Source organism: Esox lucius, chromosome 5 (genome assembly GCF_011004845.1).
Source record: "Esox lucius isolate fEsoLuc1 chromosome 5, fEsoLuc1.pri, whole genome shotgun sequence".
NCBI lineage: Eukaryota > Metazoa > Chordata > Actinopteri > Esociformes > Esocidae > Esox > Esox lucius.
In genome coordinates this window covers 6,452,284-6,479,798 of record NC_047573.1, presented here as the reverse complement: position 1 = coordinate 6,479,798, position 27,515 = coordinate 6,452,284, and the positions used below count along the sequence as shown (strand labels likewise).

The window sequence follows — 27,515 nt, the reverse complement described above, 5'->3', positions numbered from 1 at the left end:
TAGCAGCCTTCCCTTCTGATTCAAGGTGGCAGGGTACTGGGATTTTAACCCTCAGTTCATAACTTGAGCTCTGGAACAATCTTCCATGTTGTTTTCAGTATGTGTCTGCCTGGCTGGATAACACCCTACAAACTCTGAATGAGTGGGAAATCAGGGTTCCTGCTGAATGTGTTTGCTTGTGGGTAAATCCTTCAAAATTGACAGATATAATATAAAGTACAAAATGTATTTCAGTCTGGTAGATTTGTTTTATTGTAATTTAATCTGGGTTTCACCTGTTCTTTGTTTACACTTCAACAAGATTACACTCTTTATAGTCTTTTTTGAATGTATTTTTGTCTGGGGTATTAACCGATTTTAATGAAACCTGGCTGGGGTTCATCTTTGGTTGAAGGATAAACATGTGCTTTGAAATGTAAATATACGGCACGCCAAGATACGATAACACACATTAATCAGATTATCCACACACCTCCGAGCGCCATACAGGACAGACCGCTCTGATCACCATTACTTTTTGGATTTCATGGATCGGGTGACTTTGATGCAAAACTGTCTATGCTCAGTTAGTTGTCTTTTCTTTCATTTTGTTCCCCCCTGAGCTCAGTTCACATCCTCTATACCAAACAATTGGTCATTGCAACAGAGAAGAGAAATGCACCTGTTATAGTGTGTGTGTGTGTGTGTCTCTGATCAGAGCCTGGGGCCCAAAGGGAGTCCAACCCTAGGAAACACCACCACAGAGACCACACGGAACTGCGACGCCGATGCCCCTCAAGGTAAGACTGTCATCACACACACACAGGCGCACACACACACACACACACACACAGCCTGCTTCTGAACACATCTTCACACACACGTAGCCTGTTTCAGAACACATCATACACACACACAGCCTGTTTCAGAACCCACCTTCACACACACAGCCTGCTTCATAACACACCTTCACACACACACAGCCTGCTTCTGAACACACCTTCACACACACAGCCTGCTTCAGAATACACCTTCACACCCACCGCCTGCTTCAGAACACACCTTCACACACACAGCCTGCTTCAGAATGCACCTTCACACCCACCGCCTGCTTCAGAATACACCTTCACACCCACCGCCTGCTTCAGAATACACCTTCACACCCACCGCCTGCTTCAGAACACACCTTCACACCCACCGCCTGCTTCAGAACACACCTTCACACACACAGCCTGCTTCAGAATACACCTTCACACCCACCGCCTGCTTCAGAATACACCTTCACACCCACCGCCTGCTTCAGAATACACCTTCACACCCACCGCCTGCTTCAGAACACACCTTCACACCCACCGCCTGCTTCAGAACACACCTTCACACCCACCGCCTGCTTCAGAACACACCTTCACACACACAGCCTGCTTCAGAATACACCTTCACACCCACCGCCTGCTTCAGAATACACCTTCACACCCACCGCCTGCTTCAGAACACACCTTCACACCCACCGCCTGCTTCAGAACACACCTTCACACACACAGCCTGCTTCAGAATACACTTTCACACCCACCGCCTGCTTCAGAACACACCTTCACACACACGGCCTGCTTCAGAATACACCTTCACACTAGTCCACCATAGGAACAGGAGACCACATCACCATTAAAACATGACAGACGACGAACAGAGCAGAGTTAACTCCCCCATCATGCCCATACCTGAACCCAATTCCCTCTGCAGGACACAGCTTACAGTGGGGGGGGGGGGGGGGGGGTGGGGGGGGGGGGTGTGAATTAACCTTGTATACAACAGAGCAGCACGAGACCTTCCTTGCTGATCTCCGTCATCATTCATTATTCAGCGTCGATGAGTTACCACCGAGGACGAGCGGTTACTTATCCGCGTTGCGAGGCCTCTTGGCCGGCCCTCTGCGTCATCACTCATCATGGTTGAGGCAGCCGTGAGCACACAGATGTGAGCACACAGCGCTTCTGTTCCAGTGAGCTGGGTCAAAATCATTTATTCATTGTGCGCAGTGCCTCAGTCAGGGCCTGACGCGCAGTGTTCCTGTTACCTATTCCCTGTATAACGCCCTGGTTTTGACTGGAGCCCTGTGAGGCGGGGTCACATGAAGTACACTGCTTCGGGGATACGGTGCCTTTTGGTTTGGCCGTGGGCGGCGGCAGGCGGCTAATGTGGTCACGAGGGGTTTCCACAGAGAGGAGCGTGTTGAGATCTAATGAGTGCAGGATTGGACTGAAATGTGAGAGGAAAGTGAGGAAGAGGAGAATGTGCTCTGGAGCTGTGGACATACACTTCTTTAAAAGGATGCAGCTCTAATGTCTGCCACTGACAGGTCCCTCTTTCTATCGTAATCACATTAGGTGGTACAAACCATGTCACTGTAGAAGCAGGTTATTGTTTCGCACTTACTGTAAAATCAAGCCCAAGCAGAAGGGCTGAGAGGCATAAAGAAGGTTAGTAGAGAGGACTTGGGATACGCAGTCAGTCTAGTTGCCAAAATTTTTAAGATTTTCCTGAATTCTTAGTTAATTATAATTATAATTTTCAGGGTTTATTACCGCAACCACTTTAATTACAGATATGTATAATGTTTGCTTGTGTGTGTGAGACGTCATACTACATACTATATTATGTGACCGATTAAATCGCTTTTGGCTGATGAATTAAGTACTGTCTGGATTTATTAAATTTTCTTAGCACTCATAGAGTCTTGGTATTAGGTTAGCCTATGTTCTCAAACAGCAATTGTCTAAGGCAGTTGGGTTAATGGGTAATTTCATACAATGCAATTCATGCAATTTTAGATTTCAACAACTTTTAGGCCTTCACAGCGAGCAAATAATAAATTGCCAGGTAGGCATTGTTACAGTCCATTTGATGACTCCAAGTACGTTTCTACACCCAGAGTTGGGCACCCATGTACAGTAAGGGGAAACAGTATGTGATCCCCTGCTGATTTTGTACATTTGCCCACTGACAAAGAAATAATCAGTCTATAATTTTAATGGTGGGTTTATTTGAACAGTGTGAGACAGAATAACAAAAATGCATTTTAATACCCCCAAAGCATAATGTTTTCACCTCCATGTTTGACGGTGGGGATGGTGTTCTTGGGGTCCTAGGCAGCATTCCCCCTCTTCCAAACACGGTGAGTTGAGTTGATGTCAAAGAGCTCGATTTTGGTCTGATCTGACCACAACACTTTTACCCAGTTCTCCTCTGAATCATTCAGATGTTCATTGACAAACTTCAGACAGGCCTGTACATGTGCTTTCTTGAGCAGGGGGACCTTGCGGGCGCTGCATTATTTCAGTCCTTCGCGACGTAGTGTGTTACCAATTCTTGGTGACTATGGTCCCAGCTGCCTTGAGATCATTGACAAGATCCTCCTGTGTAGTTCTGGACTGATTCCTCACAGTTCTCATGATCATTTCAACTCCACGAGGTGAGATCTTGCATGGAGCCCAAGACCTAGGGAGATTGACAGCTCTTTTGTGTTTCTTCCATTTGCGAATAATCGCACCAACTGTTGTTACCTTCTTACCAAGCTGCTTGGCGATGGTCTTGTAGCCCATTCCAGCCTTGTGTAGGTCTACAATCTTGTCTCTGACATCCTTGGACAGCTCTTTGGTCTTGTTCATGGTGGAGAGTTTGGAATCTGATTGATTGATTGCTTCTGTGGACAGGTGTCTTTTATACAGGTAACAAGCTGAGATTTGGAGCAATCCCTTTAAGAGTGTGCTCCTAATCTCTTTACCTATATAAAACACACCTGGGAGCCAGAAATCATTCTGATTGAGAGGGGATCAAATACTTATTTTACTAATTAAAATGCAAATCAATTTATAACATTTTGTGTTTTTGTGTTTTTCTGGATTTTGTTGTTGTTATTCTGTCCCTTACTCTTCAAATAAACCTACCATTAAAATTATAGACTGATCATTTATTTGTCAGTGGGCAAACGTACATAATCAGCAGGGGATCAAATAATTGTTTCCCTCACTGTATATGTATTTATATGTGTGTGTGTGTATATATGTGTATGTATGTCTTGGAATTGTAATTGTAATTAAACTGAGATGGGAATATGTAGCTACTATCAAAATATAAATGACCCAAACCAGAGGGGCAGCCAGGCATTCAGGATATAGTTAAGACAGATGTTCTGTCTGCATCAGCAACACTTGTCTCCATTTGTCTTAGATTTTAACATCCTCATCTCGATACCTAGGCCACATTAATCCAAATCAAACAGGTGTCTATTTCTGTCTGATTGTTTTAGGCTTCTTGTTCGTTATCCTTGTTGGACGGGGAAATCAGGAAGAGGTACTGTGAATCGTCCTCACCGCGCATTTAAATCGTGGCAAAACTCTCAGACACCACTGGCACGATTCTGACTATACCTGGGTTAACGTGAGTGATCCATCTTGCGATTCAGCATTTAGAAAAATACAGTGATTGGCCTGTGGGGGCAGGGTTTTGTTTGTTTTTTCTGTTGCCTTGTTACTTACAGCAACTGCTGAAAACACATACTCTGTTTTCAGATCTATTAGCATACGTTTTAAAAGTAAATATTAATCTTGTTAAGTAGCACTATTTCTCTTGCTGATTTGTATTCATATCTGTGATTTCCAAGGCTTTGTCTGTGGGAGTCGTACGCTGACTGCCAGATCAACGTTCCGGTTTATCTGTGCCTTAAACCAGGGGTTGTTAATCTACCCAGAGACAGATAAAGCCAATGTTCCAGTTTATCTGTGCCTTAAACCATGGATTCTTAAACTCTTTCAGCCAAGGACTCAAATTATAGTTTTCTTGGCTCCTAAAATCATAGATATATGCAACTGAATCAGCACTTTGTATGCTTGTGATTTCTAAAAGTGTGTATTAATCCCGACTAAATGCTCTATGTTTATGTTCATGAAGATTAAGCAGAGCTTGTGGTAATTATTTAACTTTGGTCAGAACTTGTGGCTGATCTAACTTCGTTAAGAAATTGAGGCTGATCTACCTTCTTTCAGAACTTGTGGCTGATCTAACTTCGGTCAGTACTTGTGGCTGATCTAACTTCGGTCAGTACTTGTGGCTGATCTAACTTCGTTCAGAACGTGTGGCTGATCTAACTTCATTCAGAACGTGTGGCTGATCTAACTTCGGTCAGTACTTGTGGCTGATCTAACTTCGGTTAGTACTTGTGCCTGATCTAACTTCGGTCAGTACTTGTGGCTGATCTAACTTCGTTCAGAACATGTGGCTGATCTAACTTCGGTCAGTACTTGTGGCTGATCTAACTTCGTTCAGAACGTGTGGCTGATCTAACTTCGGTCAGAACTCGTGGCTGATCAGCAGCTTGAAGAGTTCGGATGACAAGAAGATGTGAATAACAGCACAGTGTGGAACACCAACTGATATATTACAAAGATCTGCTAAAAGAAGATCTGGTGAGGCGTGAAGCACACGGGCATATCCCCTCACACCGCTTCTGAGCAGCGAGCACGTAGAGTGCCAAATAAATTCTAGTAATCCATTAAATGTCTATACTTTCAGTCTGACATGTCACAATGTTCCGTTAACTTTTCAACGATCTCCAGTTTCTGACACAGCCATGGTTCACTCTGTGGGAAAGCAAAGTGCTACGACCTGTAAGCTGCTTGTTCAGGTTTTTCAAGGCCGACTTGTGACGCAAAACATTAAAACTCCCACTGTTTCTCAATTTGTAAGCTGACTACGGTTGTGACTCACTGGTGATGTTTTTTGGGAAGGGTTTTTCAGGAGTAGACTGGCGATGTTGATGAAGAGGAGCTGTGGAGCCTGTTGCTTTATTGCTTGTATTTGTCGATTTTAATATGGGCCAAACGTGGTATGTATGTGTTGTACATATTACATCTACATCATAACTCTGTTATCCAGTTACCCTTACAGTAGTGAGTGCTCACATTTTTACCCTTGTCCCCTGCGGTAATTGAACCAGCAGCTCAGGCGTTGGAAGCACCAACCCGAACCAACAGAGCTACTAGTGAGGCGGGGAGAGATGAAGTGTGATGAAGAAAGAAAAACGGTGGAGAGTCAGACAGATACAGACAGAGAGGGAGTTAATGCAATTTGTTATCTGGAATATTGGCCACGGAAGCAGCGCGGAACATGTGACAGTTGTGTGTCCCTTGTTATTACGAGATTCAGTATTTGAATCTGGGACCGGTTGGACTTGCTTGCGAATGTAGTATTATGTGAATCTTGGACACAGTTAAGGGCTTTCGGTCTCTCACAATGGAGCATCAATCTGCTGCACAGAAGTCGCTCGGTTGGGGTTACCAGTCCATCTCCAGTTGACTTTGCAGTTTAAACCGACACAGTTTTTCTACCTCAGCTTGCCAGACATCACAGCATCCCAATCTGTTTGTGTGGGTTTGGCCTTCTCCCATCTGTGGCCACTGGGCTCTCTGTAACCTCCCTCCCCCACCACCCACCCGTAGTATCTTGATAATGCGGCCAACAGTCGTGCACAAACACTAAACACACACACACAGTGTGGAATTAGAAGGAGACCCAAGCAACACAATGATGTCTGTACAAAGTGTTCTGTAACACAGCAGAAGCTGTCTCAAAGGTTCATGGGGATGTAGTTCTCCACAAGGTTGGACTCCGTTTCCCAGAGCTCCTGTTCCTGTTATCATCAGTCCCATTCAGTAACCTATTCTCTTTTTACTTTTTATTTTTGTATTTATATATATATTTTTTTTAATTAAAGGTACTGTCTGAAGTGAAATTGACCACATTTCTGGGTTTCCTAAGCTCTGGATATTTATTTTTAATTGATATGGAACTGAAGCCACCACTAGAATCCACTAAACTGTTAGAAACCAACATCAAAGTTGATGTTTTTGTTTAATGAAGATCTACATGGAAATGTTTTGCTCATACTCAAATCATATGTAAAGCTATTAGGACCACTTATTTTACCCGGGGAGAAACATTTCTGGCCAAACTGAGGAATGTTTGCATGTTTTCACGGCGCAGTAATCTGTTGAATGACACCTTGATTGTGAGGGTGGGTTGTCAGAAGGATGTGTGTAATGAGATGTGTTTGTGTGTTATTTGAGGAAAACATGGTGACATTTGCATAGTACATTAAGCTGTTCAATGACACTTTGCGTTATCCTGGATTGTGAATTTTCTATGTTATTCTATTTTTTTGTTTGTGTGTGTGGGAGAGTGTGTGTGTGTGTGGGTGAGTGTCTGTCTGTCTCTCTGTGTTCTGCTTTAGAGGCTGAACACTGTAAAACCCTGGATGTCGAACAAACCAGTAGATATACAGAGCAGAAAGAGGAGATCATTCTTAGGTTGCAATTGGCGTTGCACTTAGCTGACAAACATTTATTTCAGAATATCCACATTTGAACTGAATTTCCTTTTTTGTTTATGTAACCTTTCCTGCAACTCAGGAGGTAATATGTTCCCTCTAAGAACATCTAGTGATGACACCTGATATTCTCACCCACCTTGTTCTCTGTTGCCCAATTTCCTTGTATCCAATGGTGTCTATGGCCTCATCACAAATTCTACCAATGGATTCGGGAGAGTTGAAGATCACCGCTAGTCTTCCTTCTAAGCATCCTCTTTGCCAAGCCATTCTGCAATTAGTTCACATGGGTGAATGAGATGTCCTTGCTAATGATTTGTGTTTGGTTTTAGGGTAGTGATCATCTAAATCAGGGCTGGCCAACCCAGTTCCTGGAAATCTACTCTCCTGTAGGTTTTCTCTTCCACTTTTATTTAGCACAGTTGATTCTAATAATTAGCTAGATGAAAAGCTTAATCAGGTTAGTCACAAATGGGGTTGAAGTGGGGTTGAAGAGAGAACCTACAGGACCGTACATCTCCAGGAACAGGGTCGGGCCACCCTGATCTAGAGGTTGATCAGGTCCCAGTGCCGACAAGGTTGAAAATCTATTTCTATCATCTAACCCAAATTTTATCCCAGGTGTTTAGAGTGGCAGCCTTTCACGCTCTCCTCAACATTTAGTAACAGTATGAAAATAAAAGCAAATAAATCAGCAGTCATGGGTCAAACCATAGATTTCTACCAAGCTACATGTATGAGGGGTGTCCCTGTCCCATTGGGAGTCTGGAAAATAGAGCGCCGTTTCTGTTCAGATGCTGCAGTTACAAATGCGGAGTGGATGACCGTGTTCAGAGAGCCTACAAGTGGACTCTGGCAGTTAGATAAAACTTCTTGGCTTGTGTTCTTGGTTGTGTTCATGCCACTTTAAAATGCAATTCCTTTTTTACCTTTAAATTGCATGTCCTTACTCTTAGCTGTCCCCAGTCCACCTGCCAAATGTCACAGTGTAATTCACACCACGCCCATTATGAATCGCTGAGATTCAGCCCGTTTTACTGGATCACCAGACATTTACATTTGACATTTAGTCTTTTAGCGAATGCTCTTATGCAGACTGACTTTCAGGAGCAATTAGGGTTAAGTGCCTTTCGCCAAGCTCCTCACAAAGTCCCCTGGGCCCGAACACCTCCCCATGCAGCTGCCTCCTAGATCCTGACAGGCGGTCCCCAACACATCCGCCAACCTCACCGCGACAGGGCCCCTGAGGCCGGACAGTGCCCGAAAAAGAGTTTGGAGACCTGGCAGTCTCCTTCGAGGTCAGCTGGACAAAGGAGGGGCAGGCCTGTATTTCTCTGTAGAAGACCTCCTGGCAGGAGAAACACACAGTGCTGTTGCCTGGTCATCCACCTGCCGTATATGCTTATATAATCCTGAACTACAGCATTCTACTGCATGGACCTGCTCATCCACTCAGCATGGACCTGCTCATCCACTCAGCATGGTCCTGCTCATCCACTCAGCATGGTCCTGCTCATCCACTCAGCATGGACCTGCTCATCCACTCAGCATGGACCTGCTCATCCACTCAGCATGGTCCTGCTCATCCACTCAGCATGGTCCTGCTCATCCACTCAGCATGGACCTTCTCATCCACTCAGCATGGACCTGCTCATCCACTCAGCATGGACCTGCTCATCCACTCAGCATGGTCCTGCTCATCCACTCAGCATGGTCCTGCTCATCCACTCAGCATGGACCTGCTCATCCACTCAGCATGGACCTGCTCATCCACTCAGCATGGACCTGCTCATCCACTCAGCATGGTCCTGCTCATCCACTCAGCATGGACCTGCTCATCCACTCAGCATGGACCTGCTCATCCACTCAGCATGGACCTGCTCATCCACTCAGCATGGACCTGCTCATCCACTCAGCATGGACCTGCTCATCCACTCAGCATGGTCCTGCTCATCCACTCAGCATGGTCCTGCTCATCCACTCAGCATGGTCCTGCTCATCCACTCAGCATGGACCTGCTCATCCACTCAGCATGGACCTGCTCATCCACTCAGCATGGACCTGCTCATCCACTCAGCATGGACCTGCTCATCCACTCAGCATGGACCTGCTCATCCACTCAGCATGGACCTGCTCATCCACTCAGCATGGACCTGCTCATCCACTCAGCATGGACCTGCTCATCCACTCAGCATGGTCCTGCTCATCCACTCAGCATGGTCCTGCTCATCCACTTGTACACACCTCACTCCGCTGAGCCAGTCAGAGCCGGTCCATGTTGTGCCGACCCGACTCGTCAGCACCCCCGTAGGGTCGGCCAGGCCAATCGCTGTGCGGTTTGCGTTGGCCCTGTACTGGGAAAGGGGTATTGCGGCGTGAGTCTGTGCCTGGTTTGGACGCTTTGGAAGTGGCTTCAGTTCGCGTTGACAGCCGTCACCGCCAACCGGGAAGTGTCCTGTAGAGGTAACATGTGGACCTGGGGTGGGGGGGCTTGGGGGGAGAATGACGTGGCGCTGAAACACGCTAGTTGGGTACAGTCTGGTCGCCACTGCGGAATGATTTGGACACACACCTCCTGTCTGTTAGTGAAGCTCTGCTGTAGTGCATTATGGGGAGGGGGGGGTTGAATTCTCTGTGGTTGCGTTTACGTTGTAAGCCCTATTATTACCAATCACATCAGATCTTCTCATTAAAGATGTTGTTTTTGTTGTTGTTGACCAAATACCAGTTAGTTACGTTTACTGTCGGTTTGGAGTTCCTGTTTAGAAGTATCTGATGAGTCCTACTCAATAGGTTGTTTTGTGATGCAGGGAGAGTTTCAGTCACACAGCCTCATGGTTTATTTTTTCAATAAAAATGTTTTTGTGTTTTGTGGAACCAGTAGGTCCTCTTAAGAAAGTAATGCAGGGGCAATATGTGTATTCAGCTTCCACATCCTTTATTTCCCCCCAAATAAGTCCATGTCAATTTTCTTTTGGCATGAACTCATTACTTTCCGTTCATTTCTTTTGAAAACCATGCTCAAGCAGTAGTGAATGTTTATTACATCTCTCTATCTGAAAAGCAATTCCTGGGGAGAGTGGAATGGCCCTGAGATTACTTTGTGGCAGTATGTTTTTTTATTGTGCTTTATAAGACAGAGAAACAGTGGGAATGTAGAGTACACGGTTTGCTGAAATAGCAATGGACTGGATTTAAACACATACTGCAGTGGAATATTTGAACCCATACTGCAGTGGTATATTTGAACCCATACTGCAGTGGTATATTTGAACCCATACTGCAGTGGTATATTTGAACCCATACTGCAGTGGTATATTTGAACCCATACTGCAGTGGTATATTTGAACCCATACTGCAGTGATATATTTGGACCCATACTGCAGTGATATATTTGAACCCATACTGCAGTGGAATATTTGAACCCATACTGCAGTGGTATATTTGAACCCATATTGCAGTGGAATATTTGAACCCATACTGCAGTGGTATATGCGACAGCAGCTTCAAACGATGGACCACCCTTGACCGCTTATGAACGTATTTTCACTTGTCTTTTCAGTCACAAAAAGTCTGGTGCTTTTTCTCCTATTATTACGTTACTGCCTCCTGAACCGACTGTACAACTTCCAGCACACTTTGATAAGTTAATTAAAATTATATTTAGCTAAAGAGGACCTCGCTCCGTGAAGAATAATGATTCTCCGCGGAAGTCAAGACACATTTCTCTCCCCGCTCATTTCTCTCCATCTCACTGGTCTTCTTTTCCTCTCTGTAGTGTTACAGTATTGGATGTAATTGTCTTTCGCTTGTCTGTGTGTTCTTCTGGATCAAGCAGGTTACCATGGCTACCACCCAGCAGGTGGTCCAATGGTGGAACAGAGGGTGTTTCTGTGTATATACTGCAGCTGAAAATCAAAATGTCTGAAACGTTAAACATTCCGCTCTCCCTAAGCCAGGTTCAGGTAGATGGACGCTTGCGCTGGAAGTCCTCATTAGTTCAGGTGGCTCGGCGGGATAATTCGGGCATGGTGCTGGCAACGGTGGGATTGTGGGTTCGCCTCCCACTTGGGCACACCCACACACAAACCCAGTTTCAGTCACCGTTGACAGGTCGCCCTGTATGAATGCCATGTGTACATATTACACGAGACGTACAGAGAACAGACTCGTCTCAGTAAGTGCTTTCTCGTCTCCTGCAAAACCGACGGGAGTGGAGGTAGCAGGTGTTCTGCTGTATGCCATAACCCAGAATGAGGACACAACCCAGAGAAAAGATGAGCCCCGTAGGGGCCCTTGTTAACATATGGACTGCTTTAAAACAAGATGTCCTGTCATCATTTGCTGTATGTCTGTATCGTCCGTGTGATTTGTGGTGCATGGATGACCTAAAATCACCTTGATGGAAACACGGCCTGTAAATGAATCTGCAGCTGTTAAAAGGCCCCATTAGAACGAGGTTGTGTGGGGAGCTTTGAACTTGCCATTTTCTGTAGCTCCACTTTACCCGCGTTGTTTCCGGCTATATGTTTAGACTATATCTTAAACAGGAAACATGACTCAATATCACTTGCCAATCAGAGACATTCACTATCTTCTTGTTAAGTGACTAACCATAACACAACTGCCTTGTGCTTTGCAGTGTCCTGCTGGAAGACGACTTTCTCTCCCAGTGTCTGATGTAAAACAGACCAAAGTGGGTCGATGCTTACCACACAAACTATACATGTGTCACAAAACAAAAATCCTCTCTCCTTACCCGTTTACCTTCTGCTACCATGGTAACATGGGATTGACAGAGACAGGCAGCGGGTGCAGGCGGGGGGGCGGAGTCATAGGTCACACTGAGACTGATTGGACAGCGGTCTGTGGCGGTGTCATGTTTTGGAACATGTAGGTGAGCAGGTGCTGAGCGCCAAGCATTCTCCTTCATCTCCCTTGAGGTCATTTCCAGAGCTGTTCCTCATACACTCAGACTAGGCTTTCACAGGGCGGGTCTGGAATGACACTGTGTTGGGTGAGAATAAGGGCCATGTTGGATGCATTCCTGGATTTCCCCAGGCTGTTACGGCCGAGGCCATTTCCTCGTATTCAGGTGGAGAAATGCATCTGTGCAAAATGTGCTTAAAATAAATTGGATGAGTTTGGAATACATTTGGTGTGTTCACTGTAACCTTGCTTAAACGTGTGTATTGTCACAAAACATTTTTTTTTCTTCTGTGTACAAAAGTGTATTTCTCTTAGTCATTCTGCCTCAATCTCCTTACTTTTTTCTCTCCATCTTTCACACATTTAGATTACAATTTTGCTGCAACTGAAAATCCCTCCATAAAATGCAAATAGTATTTCCCATTAACACTATATGCATAATATTTAAATACTATTTCCCATTCACACTATATACATAATATTTAAATACTATTTTCCATTCACGCTATATACATAATATTTTAATACTATTTTTTATTCCCACTATATACATAATACGTACAACTATTTTCTATTCACACATCACAATGAAAAACTCGCTGGTGCAGAGGTATTCATCCAGTTTCAATCCATAGGCGAGCAGCGCTTTGGCGTTTTCTTTCCTGAATGTTTTTATACATGGAGCAGGACCAGACATAGGTCACCGCTCATTCCCCTCCGATACACACTGAGCCAGTGAGTCTGTTTCCGGGGAGTATCGGTCAGGAACCTCGGGAAGGCAGCGTAGGACTATTGAGATTTTCACCTGTTTACACTGTAACCTATTTGGCTACAAGTGTCATTAATCTAGCTAAGGAGCCTCTCATTCTCTTAATCTCTCTCCCCCACATACTCCCTTTATCTCTCTCTCTCTCACATAGTCTCTTTATCTCTCTCCCACACATACTGCCTTATCTCCCACACATACTCCCTTTATCTCCTACACATACTCCCTTTATCTCCTACACATACTCCCTTATCTCCCACACATACTCCCTTATCTCCCACACATACTCCCTTATCTCCTACACATACTCCCTTATCTCCCACACATACTCCCTTATCTCCCACACATACTCCTTTTATTTATTTCTCACACACTCCCTTTCTCTCTCTCTCTCTCTCCCTCTCTCTCTCTCTCTCTCTCTCTCTCATTTACTCCCTTCATCTCTCTCTCTCATATACTCCCTTCATCTCTCTCTCTCTCACACTTTGTCTTTCTGTAACCCTCTTTGACTTTCTCCTCCCTACTTCACTCTCTACCTGTCCTCTTTCTTATCTTTGGTCAAAATCTGATTAGGTACTTTGGGAATAGTGCTATCAGTCTTCTGAGTGGCACCAGGTTTAGATTAAAAGCCTCAGGCGAAAGGGCAAGATGGTAGAACGGGGGTGGGGGAGGACGGAGTGGCTAGTCAACAGATATTATAAGGGATGGGGATTTTGGACATGCTTTAAGATTGAAAATGTATTTTAACAGTTTGGATTAAAACATGTGCCCTAGGGAATGCAAGTCCACAATTTAGTTTGTCATTCAAGCTTTGTTTGTCTAAAATTGATTTCCTCAGGTTACAGTATAGAAATGGCTATTGATTACTTGTCTGCCATTGGGCTGTCTGTTCGGTAAGAACATAGATTGTTTACTGAATTGAGGCCAATCTCAATGTCAATGAAATGTGTATCCTTATATAATTTTACAATATTCAAATTAGGAAAATGGATAATAGTGTGATGCTTTTAATTAAAATTGGCCTAGCAATGAAATTACTTCTGTTCCTTAGCAACGGCTTGTTTTTAACTACAGCATTTTTTTTCATGGTTCACATATGATCCTGCTGGTTTTGAGGTAGGCTGTGATATTCCTGTAAGATTCACAGGCAGATCAACAGGTTAACAAGTTGTTATCTTATAATAACTCTCACAAGGGAGTTACATTTTTTTCATTTTTCAAGAGGTACCTGAATAAAATTGCTTGTTTTTAGTTACCTGTTGCTGCCTGAGAGATATCAGGTAGGCTTGCCCTAACCGCAGCCCTGCTTCGGAACATGAATGCATTCTAATTGTGTCTGTATCAAGAGGATTATCTTTTGAATTGTATGACAATAGAATATGTCAGTCAAGATTCCCTCCACTTTGTTCTTGGAGAAAGGAGGCCAACTTGTCATCTTAAGTATATGCCTCTAGCCTGTCAAAACAAAGTACAGTTATTTCCAGGCTTGCCTGTTGGCTTTGAATACTGATTCATGCATCCTGAGACCTTAACAATGTAGTGAAATTCTGATTAGAGGGAATCATGTTTTTTTTCCCTTGACGTCTCTATCGCTACAGGAGGAAGAAAGACATTTAAAGGTTCACTTTGAGCTTTTGACTGCTATGTCTTGCCAAAACAGACAGCCCACCTCACAATAAGCCACCGAGCTACATACAGTACCTGTATGTCCTGACCATGACATTGGAATGTATGGCCTGCAATGTATCATCTGGGAAATGTAGTTTAGTCGCAGCACCATGCTTTAACACTTAAGACCGGAATAGAACAGTGCAACAGTATTCTTTAATCCAGCTTGTAACATCTCAGTGAGAGCCATGTGCATTGTAAAGTTGAGAGGACTTGAAATCCAAACCTGAATAGGAACGCCCGTCCTGGTGTTTCAGCTGGGGACTCTGGGTAGTGGGCATTTGGACAGGTTGTTCGCAGAGCCTGCACGATTTTCACCAAACTAACTTGGACAACAGCGTCTTAAATGGCACACTATTGCTCTGCTTTTTTTAGCGGAACCCATAGTGGGGTATGGCCTTGGTCACAAGTAGTGCGCTAAGCTGTGAATAAGGGTGCCGTTCGGACCACTCGGCTGACGTCAACAGGATTTAGTCCGAATTATCTACGGCCAACATGAAACAATCTGATCTGCCTTCAGAAGGATGCCTTTTTGTCGCACACTTCTGTGTTAGGCTTAACAAGAGCTATTTGTGTCATTCTGAGCCTGTTAAGACTACAGCACTGGCAGTCCTTCAGAGAACAGCTAGTCGTCTTACTGTGTGAGTTCTTCGTCCTGCTAAGCATTCATTTGGCTGTCCAGGCACAGTTCGGCCCAGAATGGCACTTGGACAAGCAACCTCTCTATTGATTGTTCGTTATGAGTCACTCCTAGAGCAGCTTTGGCCCTCTATCTGAGGGAAAACCGTGTTCCCTGTTCAGTTCCTCCTGTTCAGTTCCCTAAACCGCCTGTCATTCCTTCAGATACAGTAGTGTAGTACCAGAGTACAGGAATGTACTGTATTATAACACTTCAATACATTGCGTGTGGTGGGATAAGGAACCTTTAGGATGAAATGTTGCACTTAACCAAGTGCCAGGGAATTCAATATTGTCCATGCATCTACAGTGCCCTTTGCAATTGGGGTTGTGGAGTGTAGAGTCTTCTTTTGTCTTCATACTTTAAAAGTTAGCATTTTAAATCTAACAATTACTGTGAGGTATGGGTGGGCTTTTAGCTTTTATTTAGAGAACTGTATATGTAAGGGCTTCACCATTAAGAATTGACTGAGCAAGTTAATTTCTTGGACATTTGTAGAAAGCTGTTAATGTCTAGTCTTGATTCTAGGCTTTGTGTTTGCCTTTGGACACAGAGAGCCAATGTAAGTCAATGAAGCCATTATTAAAAGTACTTCAGAAACTTCCAAAACCTTGGACTAACCAAAAAAACAACTGTTTGCAACATTATTAAAAAGAAATCGCTGGTCAGCTCAGCAATCGCTAAGACCTCTTCAGTGGACTGAGAAATGCTCACCAAGATGTACATTGTTAAACTATCCCAGCAGTCCAAGAAGAATTCCAGTAGGTAGGCATAGATGTGTCAGACTGTTATCTGAAGAAGCCTTCACCCATTTACCCACAGAGGCTACGCAGCACGGAAAGAACTATATGAACATGTACCAAAGTAACGGCAAAGAAGTACTGGCCTAAATCCAAAAGCAGACCACCTCAGTGGGAGTGGTCTGGGTCAGGCTTCTTTGGCTACCATTGAAACTGGCGTACTGCACTGCTGTCGGCAGCGTCAGAATAAGTCTTGAAGTGTACAGAAATATCTTGTCTACTAAAAGTAGAAGCAAATGTTTCCGGACGTGTTGTATAGGGCTTTTACATACAGCAGGTGGAAGGCCTGACACATACAAAGGACATCTACGAGTTTGTGGACCGAAAAGTTACCATATGTAGTAGAGTAGCTCATAGTCACATTTGTTTTCATCTAGTAAGCAATTTTTTGTCTGTTTTAAAATCCCTCTGGGATTTAACTTGTTGGTGTTCGGAGATTTCTGAGGAAGCTCCTCTCACGCTGCTACTGTGCTGTATGGTCTGTTCTTCTAAATTGCTCGCTACATGATTTTAGCGAAGACATTTTCCCTACCATTTTCAGTGTCCACTCCAGAATAGGAAAGTATCTGAGCACTTTTGAGGGCCTAACATTTTCCTGCTGCTGGGCCTTGTTATGGTGTAAAGACATACTGCGAGGGCTTTGAGAGAGACCGAGTGAGACCGCTGAGAGGTCCTCATGGAGAATGGGGGAGGCTTGTCTTCACATAGGAGCAGATAGTGTAGCGTAAGAATTTCCTGAAATAGAGGGCAGAGTGCTTTTTGATGGAGGAATTCAAAAGGGAAGAAATAAAATGATTAGAGAACTTGGAATGCTGAAAATAGTGTTCCCCTGAGCTTTACCTCAGTGTTAACAGGCTTCATTGTTCTGGTGGAGACCAAGCATCCCTGATTGGGTAAACTCTGACCTTGTAGGGACATTCTCCTGGTCAGCTTGAAGTATAGCAGTAGGAGGTTTAGGGGTTAATGTTCGGTGTTAGGAATAGCGATTTCAGTCCCAACAAGGATCATGAAACATAGTGTGTGTGCGTGTTGTGATAGAAATTCTGTGTGTAAAAGCTCTACCATGCATAATGCATCCTGCTATAGGAGCCAGCCAGCGCGCCGTCTCCCCTCTCGCCTCCCCACACAAACACCCTGTTCGCATCTGCATCGTGACTGAAGATTACTGCTCCCAAACAGTCTGTGCTCCTTCTGCGGTCGGAGGGAAGGTAGCAGGGCCCTCTCATGCACGCACAGATGAGGGAGGGGAACCGTGGCGGTGTGTTTCAAGGTGAAGTGGGTCAGCGCTGCACTCCCTAATTTGTTTAGGCAGACCACTGTAGAGAACCATCTGTGGAAGCCGGGCCTCTGAGCCCTGTCATTCAGCAGGGCAGCTGGGGGGCTGCAGATGGCCTGGCTGGACCCAAGACATGTGGAGGAGGTGGTGGGGAGGAAGGGAGGAGCCATGAAGAGATGCTGGTGGAGAGAGAAAGATATAGGGGGAGAGAAACATTGAGGAAGCGAGAGGGGAGAACCTGAAGGGGTCGTAATACTCTCCGAAGGCACCATATGTGCATGAGATTTTTCTGGGTTTTCTGTTTTTAGCAATAAATATGCACACATTTCTAAAAACAGGTTTTCTTTTTGCCACTATGGGGTACTGTGTGTTATATATATACATCTCTGGATACATCTTTCTTAAATCAGCATCTCTACATGTATGGCAGCCATTCCATTCCAGTGTCTGTTAAATTCCAACACAGACACCCCCATTTTACTTAATGATGTACTGATTAGGTGATTACCTGAACCAAATCTAATTTAACGAGGAAAAGTATAAAAACCACTGCTGTGGTCATCACTATCCTCTTGCAATAGGACCAGCTGGATGGCAAAAACTGTGCAAGTAGTACCTCAAAGGTAATTCGAATGAAAAAATAACTATTCAGCATGACAACAGAGTTGAAAAGAAAAGCAGTGAGGAAAAGAAGGGTTAAATTCTGGCTTTACTGGCAGAGGGATACAGTGAGCGTCAGGTTGCTTTCATCCTGATAATTTCAAAGACGGTGGTTCATAAGAACAAGGTCAAACAACAGACTTTGGGATAACAAAGCTACAGACTGGCAGAGGGCGAAAATGAATTAGAATGTCACTCAACAACCGTAGGATGACATCAAGTGACCTACAAAAAGAATGGCAAACAGCAGCTGGGGTGAAGCGCACGGCGAGGGCGGGTCGAAACAGGCTCCTAGGGGCAGGGCTGAAGTCGTGCAAAGCTAGAAAAAACCCCTTCATCAATGAGGAGCAAATATGAGCCAGGCTGAAGTTTGCAAAAGACCCTAAGGATTGGACCATACAGGAATGGAGTAAGGTCATCTTCTCTGATGACAGACATTTTCAGCTATGCCCAACACCTGGTTGTCTAATGGTTAGACAGAGACCTGGAGAGGCCTACAAGCCACAGTGTCTCACACCCATTGTGCAATTTGGTGGAGGATCAGTGATGATCTTGGGATGCTTCAGCAAGGCTAGAATCGGGCAGATTTGTCTTTGTGAAGGACTCATGAATCAAGCCAAGTACAGGGTTATCCTGGAAGAACACCTGCTTCCTTCTGCTCGGACAGTGTTCCCCAGCTCTGAGAATTGGTTTTTCCAGCCGGATAATGCTCCATGCCACACAGCCAGGTCAATCAAGGTGTGGATGAAGGACCACCAGATAAAGACCCTGTCATGGCCAGCCCAATCTCCAGACCTGAACCCCATTGAAAACTTCTGTAAGCTCACAAGCCATCAAACAAAGCCGAGCTACTTGAATTTTTGTGCCATCAGTGGCATAGTCACCCAACAGCAATGTGACAGACTGGTGGAGAGTAAGCCAAGACGCATGAAAGCTGTGATTAAAAATGAGGGTAATTCTACCACATATTGTTTTCTGAACTCTTCCTAAATTAAAACATTAGTAAAAATGTATATGAAAATAATTCATATTTATTTTTGTTATTTTGACAAGTTATTTTCTACAAATAAACTCTAAATGACTTTTTATTTGGAATTTGGGAGTAATGTTGTCAGTAGTTTATAGAATAAAACAAACTTTTCATTTGACTGAAACACGTACCTATGAATAGTAAAACCAGAGATACTGTTAATTTTCAGTGGTCTCTTAATTTTTTTCCCGAGCTGTGTGTGTGTGTGTGTGTACAGTGGGGAGATAAAGTATTTGATACCTGCAGAATCTGCAGTGTTTTTCCACTTACAAAGCATGTAGAAGTCTGTATTGTTTTTCATAGGTACTCTTCAAATGTGAGTAACGGAATCTAAAACAAAAATCAAGAAAATCACATTGTAGGATTTTTAAGTAATTTATTTGCATTTTATTGCATAACATACATATTTGATCACCTACCAACCAGTAAGAATTCTGTCTCTCACAGTTATTCTTTAAGAAGCCCTCCTGTTCTCCACTCATTACCTGTATTAACTGCACCTGTTTGAATATTTTGTAAATATTTTGTGTGGTCACCATTATTTTCCAGCACTGCCTTTACCCTCTTGGGCATGAAGTTCACCAGAGCTTCACAGGTTACCACTGGAGTCCTCTTCAATTCCTCCATGACGACATCATGGAGCTGGTGGATGTTAAAGACCTTGCGCTCCTCAAACCTTCATTTTGAGGATGCCCCACAGATGCTCAATAGGGTTTCGGTCTGGAGACATGCTTGGCCAGTCCTTTATCCTGGCCAGTCCTTTATCCATCACCTTTATCATCAGCTTCTTTAGCAATGCAGTGGTCTTCTTAGAGGTGTGTTTGGGGTCATTATCATGTTGGAATACTGCCCTGCAGCTCAGTCTCCGAAGGATCATGCTCTGCTTCAGTATGTCACAGTACATGTTGGCATTCGTGGATCCCTCAATGAACTGTAGCTCCCCAGTGCCGGTAGCACTCATTCAACCCCAGACCATGACACTCCCACCACCATTCTTGACTGTAGGCACGACAAACTTGTCTTTGTACTCCTCACCTGGTTGCCACCACACACCCTTGACACCATCTGAACCAAATAAGTTTATCTTGGTCTCATCAGACCACAGGACATGGTTCCAGTAAACCATGTCCTTAGTCTGCTTGTCTTTAGCAAACTGTGGGCTTTCTTGTGCATCATCTTTAGAAGAGTCTTCCTTCTGGGACGACAGCCATGCAGACCAATATGATGCAGTGTGCAGTGTATGGTCTGAGCACTGACAGGCTGACCCACCACCCCTTAAACCTCTGCAGCAATGCTGGCAGCACTCATACATCTCTTTCCCAAAGACAACCTCTGGATATGACGCTGAGCATGTGCACTCAACATCTTCGGTCGACCATGGCGAGGCCTGTTCTGAGTGGAACACGTCCAGTTAAACCGCTGTATGGTCTTGGCCACCGTGCTGCAGCTCAGTTTCAGGGTCTTGGCAATCGTCTTATGGCCTAGGCCATCTTTATGTAGAGCAACAATTCTTTTTTTCAGATCTTCAGAGAGTTCTTTACCAAGAGGTGCCATGTTGAACTTCCAGTGACCAGTATGAGGGAGTGTGAGAGCGATGACACCAAATTTAACACACCTGCTCCCCATTCACACCTGAGACCTTGTAACACTAACGAGTCAGATGACACCGGGGAGGGAAAATGGCTTATTGGGTCCAATTTGGACATTTTCACTCACTTTTGTTGCCAGCGGTTTAGACATTAATGGCTGAGTTATTTTGACAGGACAGCAACTTTACACTGTTATACAAGCTGTACACTCACTACTTTATATTGTAGCAATGTGTCATTTTCTCAGTGTTGTCACATGAAAAGATATAATCAAATATTTGCAAATATGTGACGGGGGTGTACTCACTTTTGTGAAATACTGTGTATATATATGTATATAAATAAATAAATCATAAATTCTAAATTAAGTGGAGAACAAAATGTGCAGCAAGTGGAGGGGTCTTAACATTTTCAGAAGCCATTGTATCCTTGGTGTTAGCCGTGACAGTGTTATCACCTCACATGAAGAACAGAACCAGTGTGGAAAGAATGGAAAGTGTGAAAATCTAACCGATTGACTGAACTTCCCTTTCAAAGGTCAGCCATTAAAATGTCCTCCAGTGTTTCTCTCATTTTCCCTGCCTCTCTCTCTCTCTCTCACTCTCATTCTGCAGTAATACAAGAAACCAAGGCTGAGGTGTTATTAATCAGTTCAGTATGCTGTCCTCATTTCACTCTAAACATGTGTGATTGTTTTTAAAAAAAATTTTTATTTAAGTGTATTTGTTTATGAGAATGTATCAAATACTGCAGCAGATTTACCTACATAGCTAATTATCATATTACATCTCCAGATTTAGAATTTCTCATATCTCGCTTGGTAGGCCTTTTCCCTATAGGTTTTCGTGTGTGTGTTTCTTTTCTCATTGTTTTGTTTATTTCTCTCCACCCCCCCTTTCATTTTCCCTCCATCCTCTGGCTGGTATGTCTGTATTCTCTGGATTTCCCACATTTATCCATGTAAACTCCATCTCCCTCATTGGACCATCTCAACGGCGCAGGAAAAAGGCCTATGTCCTTAGGCCCAGTGTCTGTTTCCCTGTTCTCTTTTCTCCTCCTCTCCGCCTCCTCTCCTCCTCTCTGCCTCCCCTCCTCCTCTCTGACTCCCCTCCATTTCCAGCTCAATAGAGCCACTGACTGACCAATTCCTGAAGCTCTGGCCCAAACGCCATCCTGTTCGCTTCACAGTGCCCTAGTATAGACGCTGGACGGCAGCGCTCCCGGTTGAATTGTGTTAATGATGAAGGGGCTGGGTCGCGGTTGAAGACCCAGCGCCAGCCTGTCATGGACACCATAGCCCTCCAGCTCTGCAGACAAGTGCATTACACAGTTTACCCACATCTTTTCAATGCTCTATTTTCTTTCTTTCTTTTTTCCACTGTGGAGACTGGAGAGCGGCTTAGCTATTACCCAAGATTCTCCTTGGCTGCACGCACGCACGCACACGCGGCCACCCACAAAACATTACCCTGTTTTTTTTTTGGTGTTACACGGGGCCATCTAAGATGGTTTGCACGGTTGGATTGAGCTGTGACCAGGAAAGTCATTTTCCTCGCACACACTTTGATGTCCCCCCTAAATATTATAGCCAGATTCTGGTGTAGAACACTACTATGAAAAGTTCATGTTTGTTTATTTGCCTTTTTTCCCTCCGTATCTTTCTCCCCTTCCAATTCTGTGAGGTTGAAATAAACGTAGATTATGTCCTCTAGTGTGCATCTTGCCAAACTGTTCTGTGGCACATCACATGGCTTGCTCGCCCCAGAAGTATTTGCCGGAACGTCAGCGCTTGGAGGGGAGCGCTTTTTCCAGCCACCAGCCACAAGTGAGCTTGCCGACGCCCCCGTGTACCTCAGAAAGGTGCTAGACCGTGACGAATCAAGGCAGCGCTTTACAAACCCCCCCCCTCAATGTGCCGAGCTGCACCGCTCTGTGTTACTTCCATCACTGTCACTGCACTTAAATCCTTATGGTTTATGTTGAAGAATAAAGTTTCTGTAAAGTTTCATCACAGTTCAGTAATTTCTCCCATTTAAAATGGTTTGTAGTGAACTAGAAGCAGTTGCTTGCATGTCTACCAGATCCTCGCCCTTCTGCTTTTAAACATTCAAAGGGTAGATATAAACCTACTGTACACATGAAGTGGGTGTGCTGAAAGGCCATCAACTTAGTCCAAAGCCTCCCATGCTACGTAGGAGCTGTGTTTTCTTTTTCTTTTGGAGTCTAAGATACAATATGACATGTACATTATGTTCATTGCTTAGACTGTTGTCAGCCGTGACTTCACCGGCAGTGTTTCTTTGGAGTCGACATTATCCGCAGTGACAGCGACCCAGTTTTCCTCTTTTTCGGGAGAGTCTGTGTCCCTTTCGGTTACCGTGACACGGTGAGACCGGGGCAGGTCTCTGCTGTGGTGTTAACAGCCGCTCTTAGACCCTTTAGTCTGGATAGGGACGCTTGGAACTGCATTCTGGGGATTGGGGAAACAACAAAGAGTAGTGATGCCACTTGTTTTGGTAGGGCTGAGCGAGGAGGCTGAGGAAATGTAATCTCATAAATTAATCGTGATTAGTGCCTCGCTCAGCCATAGTGTCACAACGGTTTAAGGTGCTTTCTCAGTGGCGTCAAGCAGTTCTCCACCATTTAGGTTTGAGCCTTGCTATTAACATGTGACAATACACCTGACAGTGTTTCATCTCCCCTGTGTCCATTGCAGCTTTTTAGCCATGCTGCTTTTTCTGAAACTCGCATTAAGAGGTTTGTGTCCGGCTCAAGGGTGTCACCCTTCATGTCAGTGTGTTACACACTTCACGCGTATTTGCACCTTTAATTATTTAGTTTAGCGTTTTATAATGTTTGTTTACTGCCCTGTTAGGAGAGGTTCCATATCAGCTGTTCACTGTGCCTTTTTCACTCTGTTTCTTCTGCGTGTGACTAATAATGCAGTCATTTGTTTTGATGTTTGTGAGATGTACTTGAACTGGTTCCGTCCTACTGGCCTTGGATCGGAATATCTCCCAAAGGCACGGGGCAGTAAATTGTTACTTTGCCGGTTCTCAAACCCATCTTGTACTGACTGAAAAGAAAGTCGTCTTAAAATGGAAGTTATTAGGAAGCTCGGCTTCCAACCATTTCTGGTGTTTATCTTCCTTCTCTGCTTTGGGTGTTGGAGTATTTAATCCCATTCTGAGTCATAGGAAAGTAGTCCACATTTTAAAAGCTTTAGGATGATAAATACAAGCCAATTTATGGCCTTTGTTTGGTTTATGATTGCTTCCATTTACAATTGCATTACGAGGTGGAAAATGCTAGTTCTACACCACTTTCTGGTGTTGTGTCCCTACGTTGGGTGTCACTTTGCTTTGTAAATCACAGGAAGATTGTCTGAGCACTAAAACCATTAGCTCAAGGGTGTCAGTTTCTGGTCTTTTTGTCTTGTTTTCTGTATTTTTCCCTGCGTTTGGTGTATGATGGCTCCTACTCACGTCCCATTAACATTAACAGTAGGATTCACAGATGCAGCAGAGCTTGTTATTAATACAGGAGGGTCTTGGTGTTACCTTGGCTACAACCGCTGGTCACTGCTAGCTGGAGTAGGCTAATGACTTTAATTGTTCCCATAATAAGATCCTTTATGGACTCAAAAGGTACTATGGAGTTTTTGTTTAAAAAAAATGTTTGTTTACACTTCATTTTCAGAAAATGCACATAACACATCTGCAGTAATAGTGGTATTTCACAGTACTTACTTTCCAGTGTTGTGATTGGCTATCACCTATGTATTTCTCCTTCCGGCTCGCCGTTGAGGTCAAAATGCAAACACAGTTTTGATTTTGTGGCTGGGCCAAGCGCCAACGTGTGTGGTCTCTGTGAATTCCAGGTTACCAGAAAACATAAAAAAAAAAGAAAATATGGGAAGTTTTATCATCAAAATCACAGGGACAAATATATTCAGTAACAAAAAATATATGGTTTACAGCTGTTTGAAATGGGTTGATGAAACAGAAGCTTTAAAGTCAAGCACAGGGTCCATAGCTGAAGATTAGATAATGTTGTAATTCACCTTTTGTCTACATGGGAGACAAATGCATAGCAAGGCAGCCCAATTCTGATCTTTTCTTCCGACATGTTTGCAAATACTAATTCTTTCTTGTTTTGTTGTATTTTTCAGACGAATGCACAGTGACAAGATCATACCTTTTTCTCCACAAGTTCTGGTTCTTCAGTACCATTTACTACTTTGGCAACTGGGTGTTTATAGCGGTAAGTTCAAGCCGTCAAATGTAAATGCATTTTATGAAGCTGTTTTTACATCAGCAATGGCTCCGACACTCATTAAAAAGATACCCAGTCTGAACCCCAACAACCAGCAATACAAATGTTGAAGCAAATTGTCTAGGACGAAACTCGGGGAGGGGTGGTCAGTTCTCTTATGGGGAAGTGTTGAGAGCTCAAAGATGTTGTGTACATTGTTCCTGCTAAACATATAACTTGTAACTGTAAATGTAGTATACTATTATGCTAGGGCTGTGTACTACTGATTTGGTCCTTTGGAATGCTAGATGCAGTATTTTGTTATTGATTGATTGATTTTGGACATCCTGTACAGTAATATAGTGTGACTACATTTATTTTATTATAGATAGATAGACAGTTATCTATCTGTCTGTCTGTCTATGTATCTTGTCATAATGACATATATATATAGGTTGAGCTTATAATTATAGGATGGATGAGCTTAGACAAGGTTGTGAATGGAAGATGACTACAGAGATGTAAAAAGAAAAAGACAGCACCCTGTAGATGTTTCAATGCAACAATGAAATGTTCCCAACAGCATCAGGGAATAGTGCAGTAATTCTACCAAGGACATAGAACTGTTTCGCGTGTTGTATAAAGTACAGAGCCGGCTTTGTGGGTGGTCAATAAAACAATGTATGCACAATATTTTGTAGAATTTCAGATTTAAAAAATACTTACTACCTACCTATTTCCATACCTTTCTTGTCTTCTTGTCTTCTGCGTGTAAGGTTTTCCTCATTGGTCTGGTGGTTTCCTGCTGTAAGGGGAAAAGATCTGTGATCCAAGGGGAGGTGGAGGCAGATGACTCTGATATGAGTGAAGATGAATACATTCACTGATTCACCAAGACCACAGTCTACCAGGAGTACCTTCAAATACGACTGATGATCTCTCCATTACTATGCGACTGGCTTAGACTGTCCTGGAGTGCCAGAGGGGCGGGGCTTGAATTTGTTCTGGCATTTCAGTGGGTTCTGGAAAAGGCAAAATTAAACTATGTTCATATAAGGTATTTGAAGTAAACAGTCCATAACTAGGATTCTAGTTTTTCTTTCAAATTTCTTTTTTTTGTCAACGTGCGTTAGTGCTCTGCCGTCTTCTTGGACCAGGAGATATTTAGCCAGGATTGATGTTAAAATGTATGGTTTTATTATGCTTTTTGTTGGGAACTGACTTGGTAGAACATAATGATTTGTCAACTAGAATGTTTATATGAAACGATTCAATAAAAATAAAAAATCTGGAAATTATTTATTCATTTAATTTACACATTTTTCTGGCTTTTACTTCCTGAAAAAACTTTATCACTGAGTATTACACAAGGTTGTGACAACACTGACTTATTAAAAACCAGAATGATTGGGGAGTTCCTTTTTGAGTGTATTTTTTTATTATTGCTAACCTTTCTGTTCAGTCAGATGTCTTGTATGTGCAGTATGCAAACCCTGTGTGTGCCCCAAGCGGCACCCCATTTAAAACAGTGTTCTATGTAAGTCCACTACACAGGGAATAGTGCAGCATTTGGGATACGGAATCTATTCAAATACTTGGTCTTTGCATGTTGTTTGAAATTGAATCTCGACCAAAACAATTTCTTTTAGGCTTCCTAACAGAAATATTTACTCTTGCAACATATTTGTAACTCATATTCCGACCTGCTTACTCCCGTCCCAACAACGTGAGTCTTCCGACCGGGGTTTGAAAAGAAAGAGGGTCTTTGGGAAAGTTAGCAGAACAGTGTGACCCTAAGAAATATCCAAGGTTGATCGAGATTGTAAAACAAGCTTTATTAATAGGTCCTGGAAGGAGTGCTAAGAGAGCGTTATTGGGGGATATCGTCCAGGCTTTTCACTGTTTCATATTTATTCTAATTCCTCACATTTTTGTTGTCATGCATATTTCTGTAATATATGGCTTGGCCAAATGTTTATTTTAGCCTATAACAGATTAAATATTTTTAAATGCTTGTCGTATCCCATTCAGCATGTTAACTTACAGCGACCAGTATGGACATGTAAATATTGTACTGCATTATCCACTGAGTTAAATTATCTTATCCTAGGTTTGGGGAGTTATGGTTGTCACAGCCACTATGATCTTGTTTTGTGTTTGGTTTGATTTAATTTGACTGTTATTTGCAGTGATTGATTTGCTGTAATGTTATCTAATCACCAATTGCGCATGATATCGTGACGATGGATCACAATGATGTCAATTGACTGTATGAATTTTGAATAAAATGTGAACTCTGAAACTTCGATTCCCTCATGAAGTGAAGAATTGGTTTGGACCGACCACTAAAATAGTAGTCATCTTTCCAAAGACTACACCTGTGATATCTGTATTTTACAGATTTTAACACATAGATGTGCATGAAGAGGTATTACCCTCCACTGGTGTTATGCACATCCTTAACAGCTCCCCGATATGATCTCACACCAGTCACATTACTGTCC

General features: G+C 43.4%; 1 protein-coding gene and 1 long non-coding RNA gene across 3 annotated transcripts in view; one reads left to right on the top strand and one right to left on the bottom strand.

Moving 5' to 3' along the window:
* lmbrd1 (LMBR1 domain containing 1) overlaps positions 1 to 27,313 on the top strand; it is a 110,991-nt gene extending 83,678 nt beyond the window's left edge. For both annotated transcript variants that reach the window (XM_029119943.2, XM_029119942.2), the window contains 3 exons: positions 698 to 779; positions 24,929 to 25,020; positions 25,788 to 27,313. In XM_029119943.2, coding sequence (XP_028975776.1) covers positions 698 to 779; positions 24,929 to 25,020; positions 25,788 to 25,898 — 285 coding nt within the window. In that variant the 3' untranslated portion in view covers positions 25,899 to 27,313. The remainder of the gene's footprint in view (positions 1 to 697; positions 780 to 24,928; positions 25,021 to 25,787) is intronic.
* On the bottom strand, positions 22,761 to 25,822 carry LOC109615820. The gene is made up of 3 exons (XR_002196827.2): positions 25,745 to 25,822; positions 24,507 to 24,624; positions 22,761 to 23,227 (listed from the first exon to the last, which is right to left on the bottom strand). It is a non-coding gene; the product is annotated as an uncharacterized LOC109615820 (long non-coding RNA).
* Positions 27,314 to 27,515: the final 202 nt, after the last annotated feature.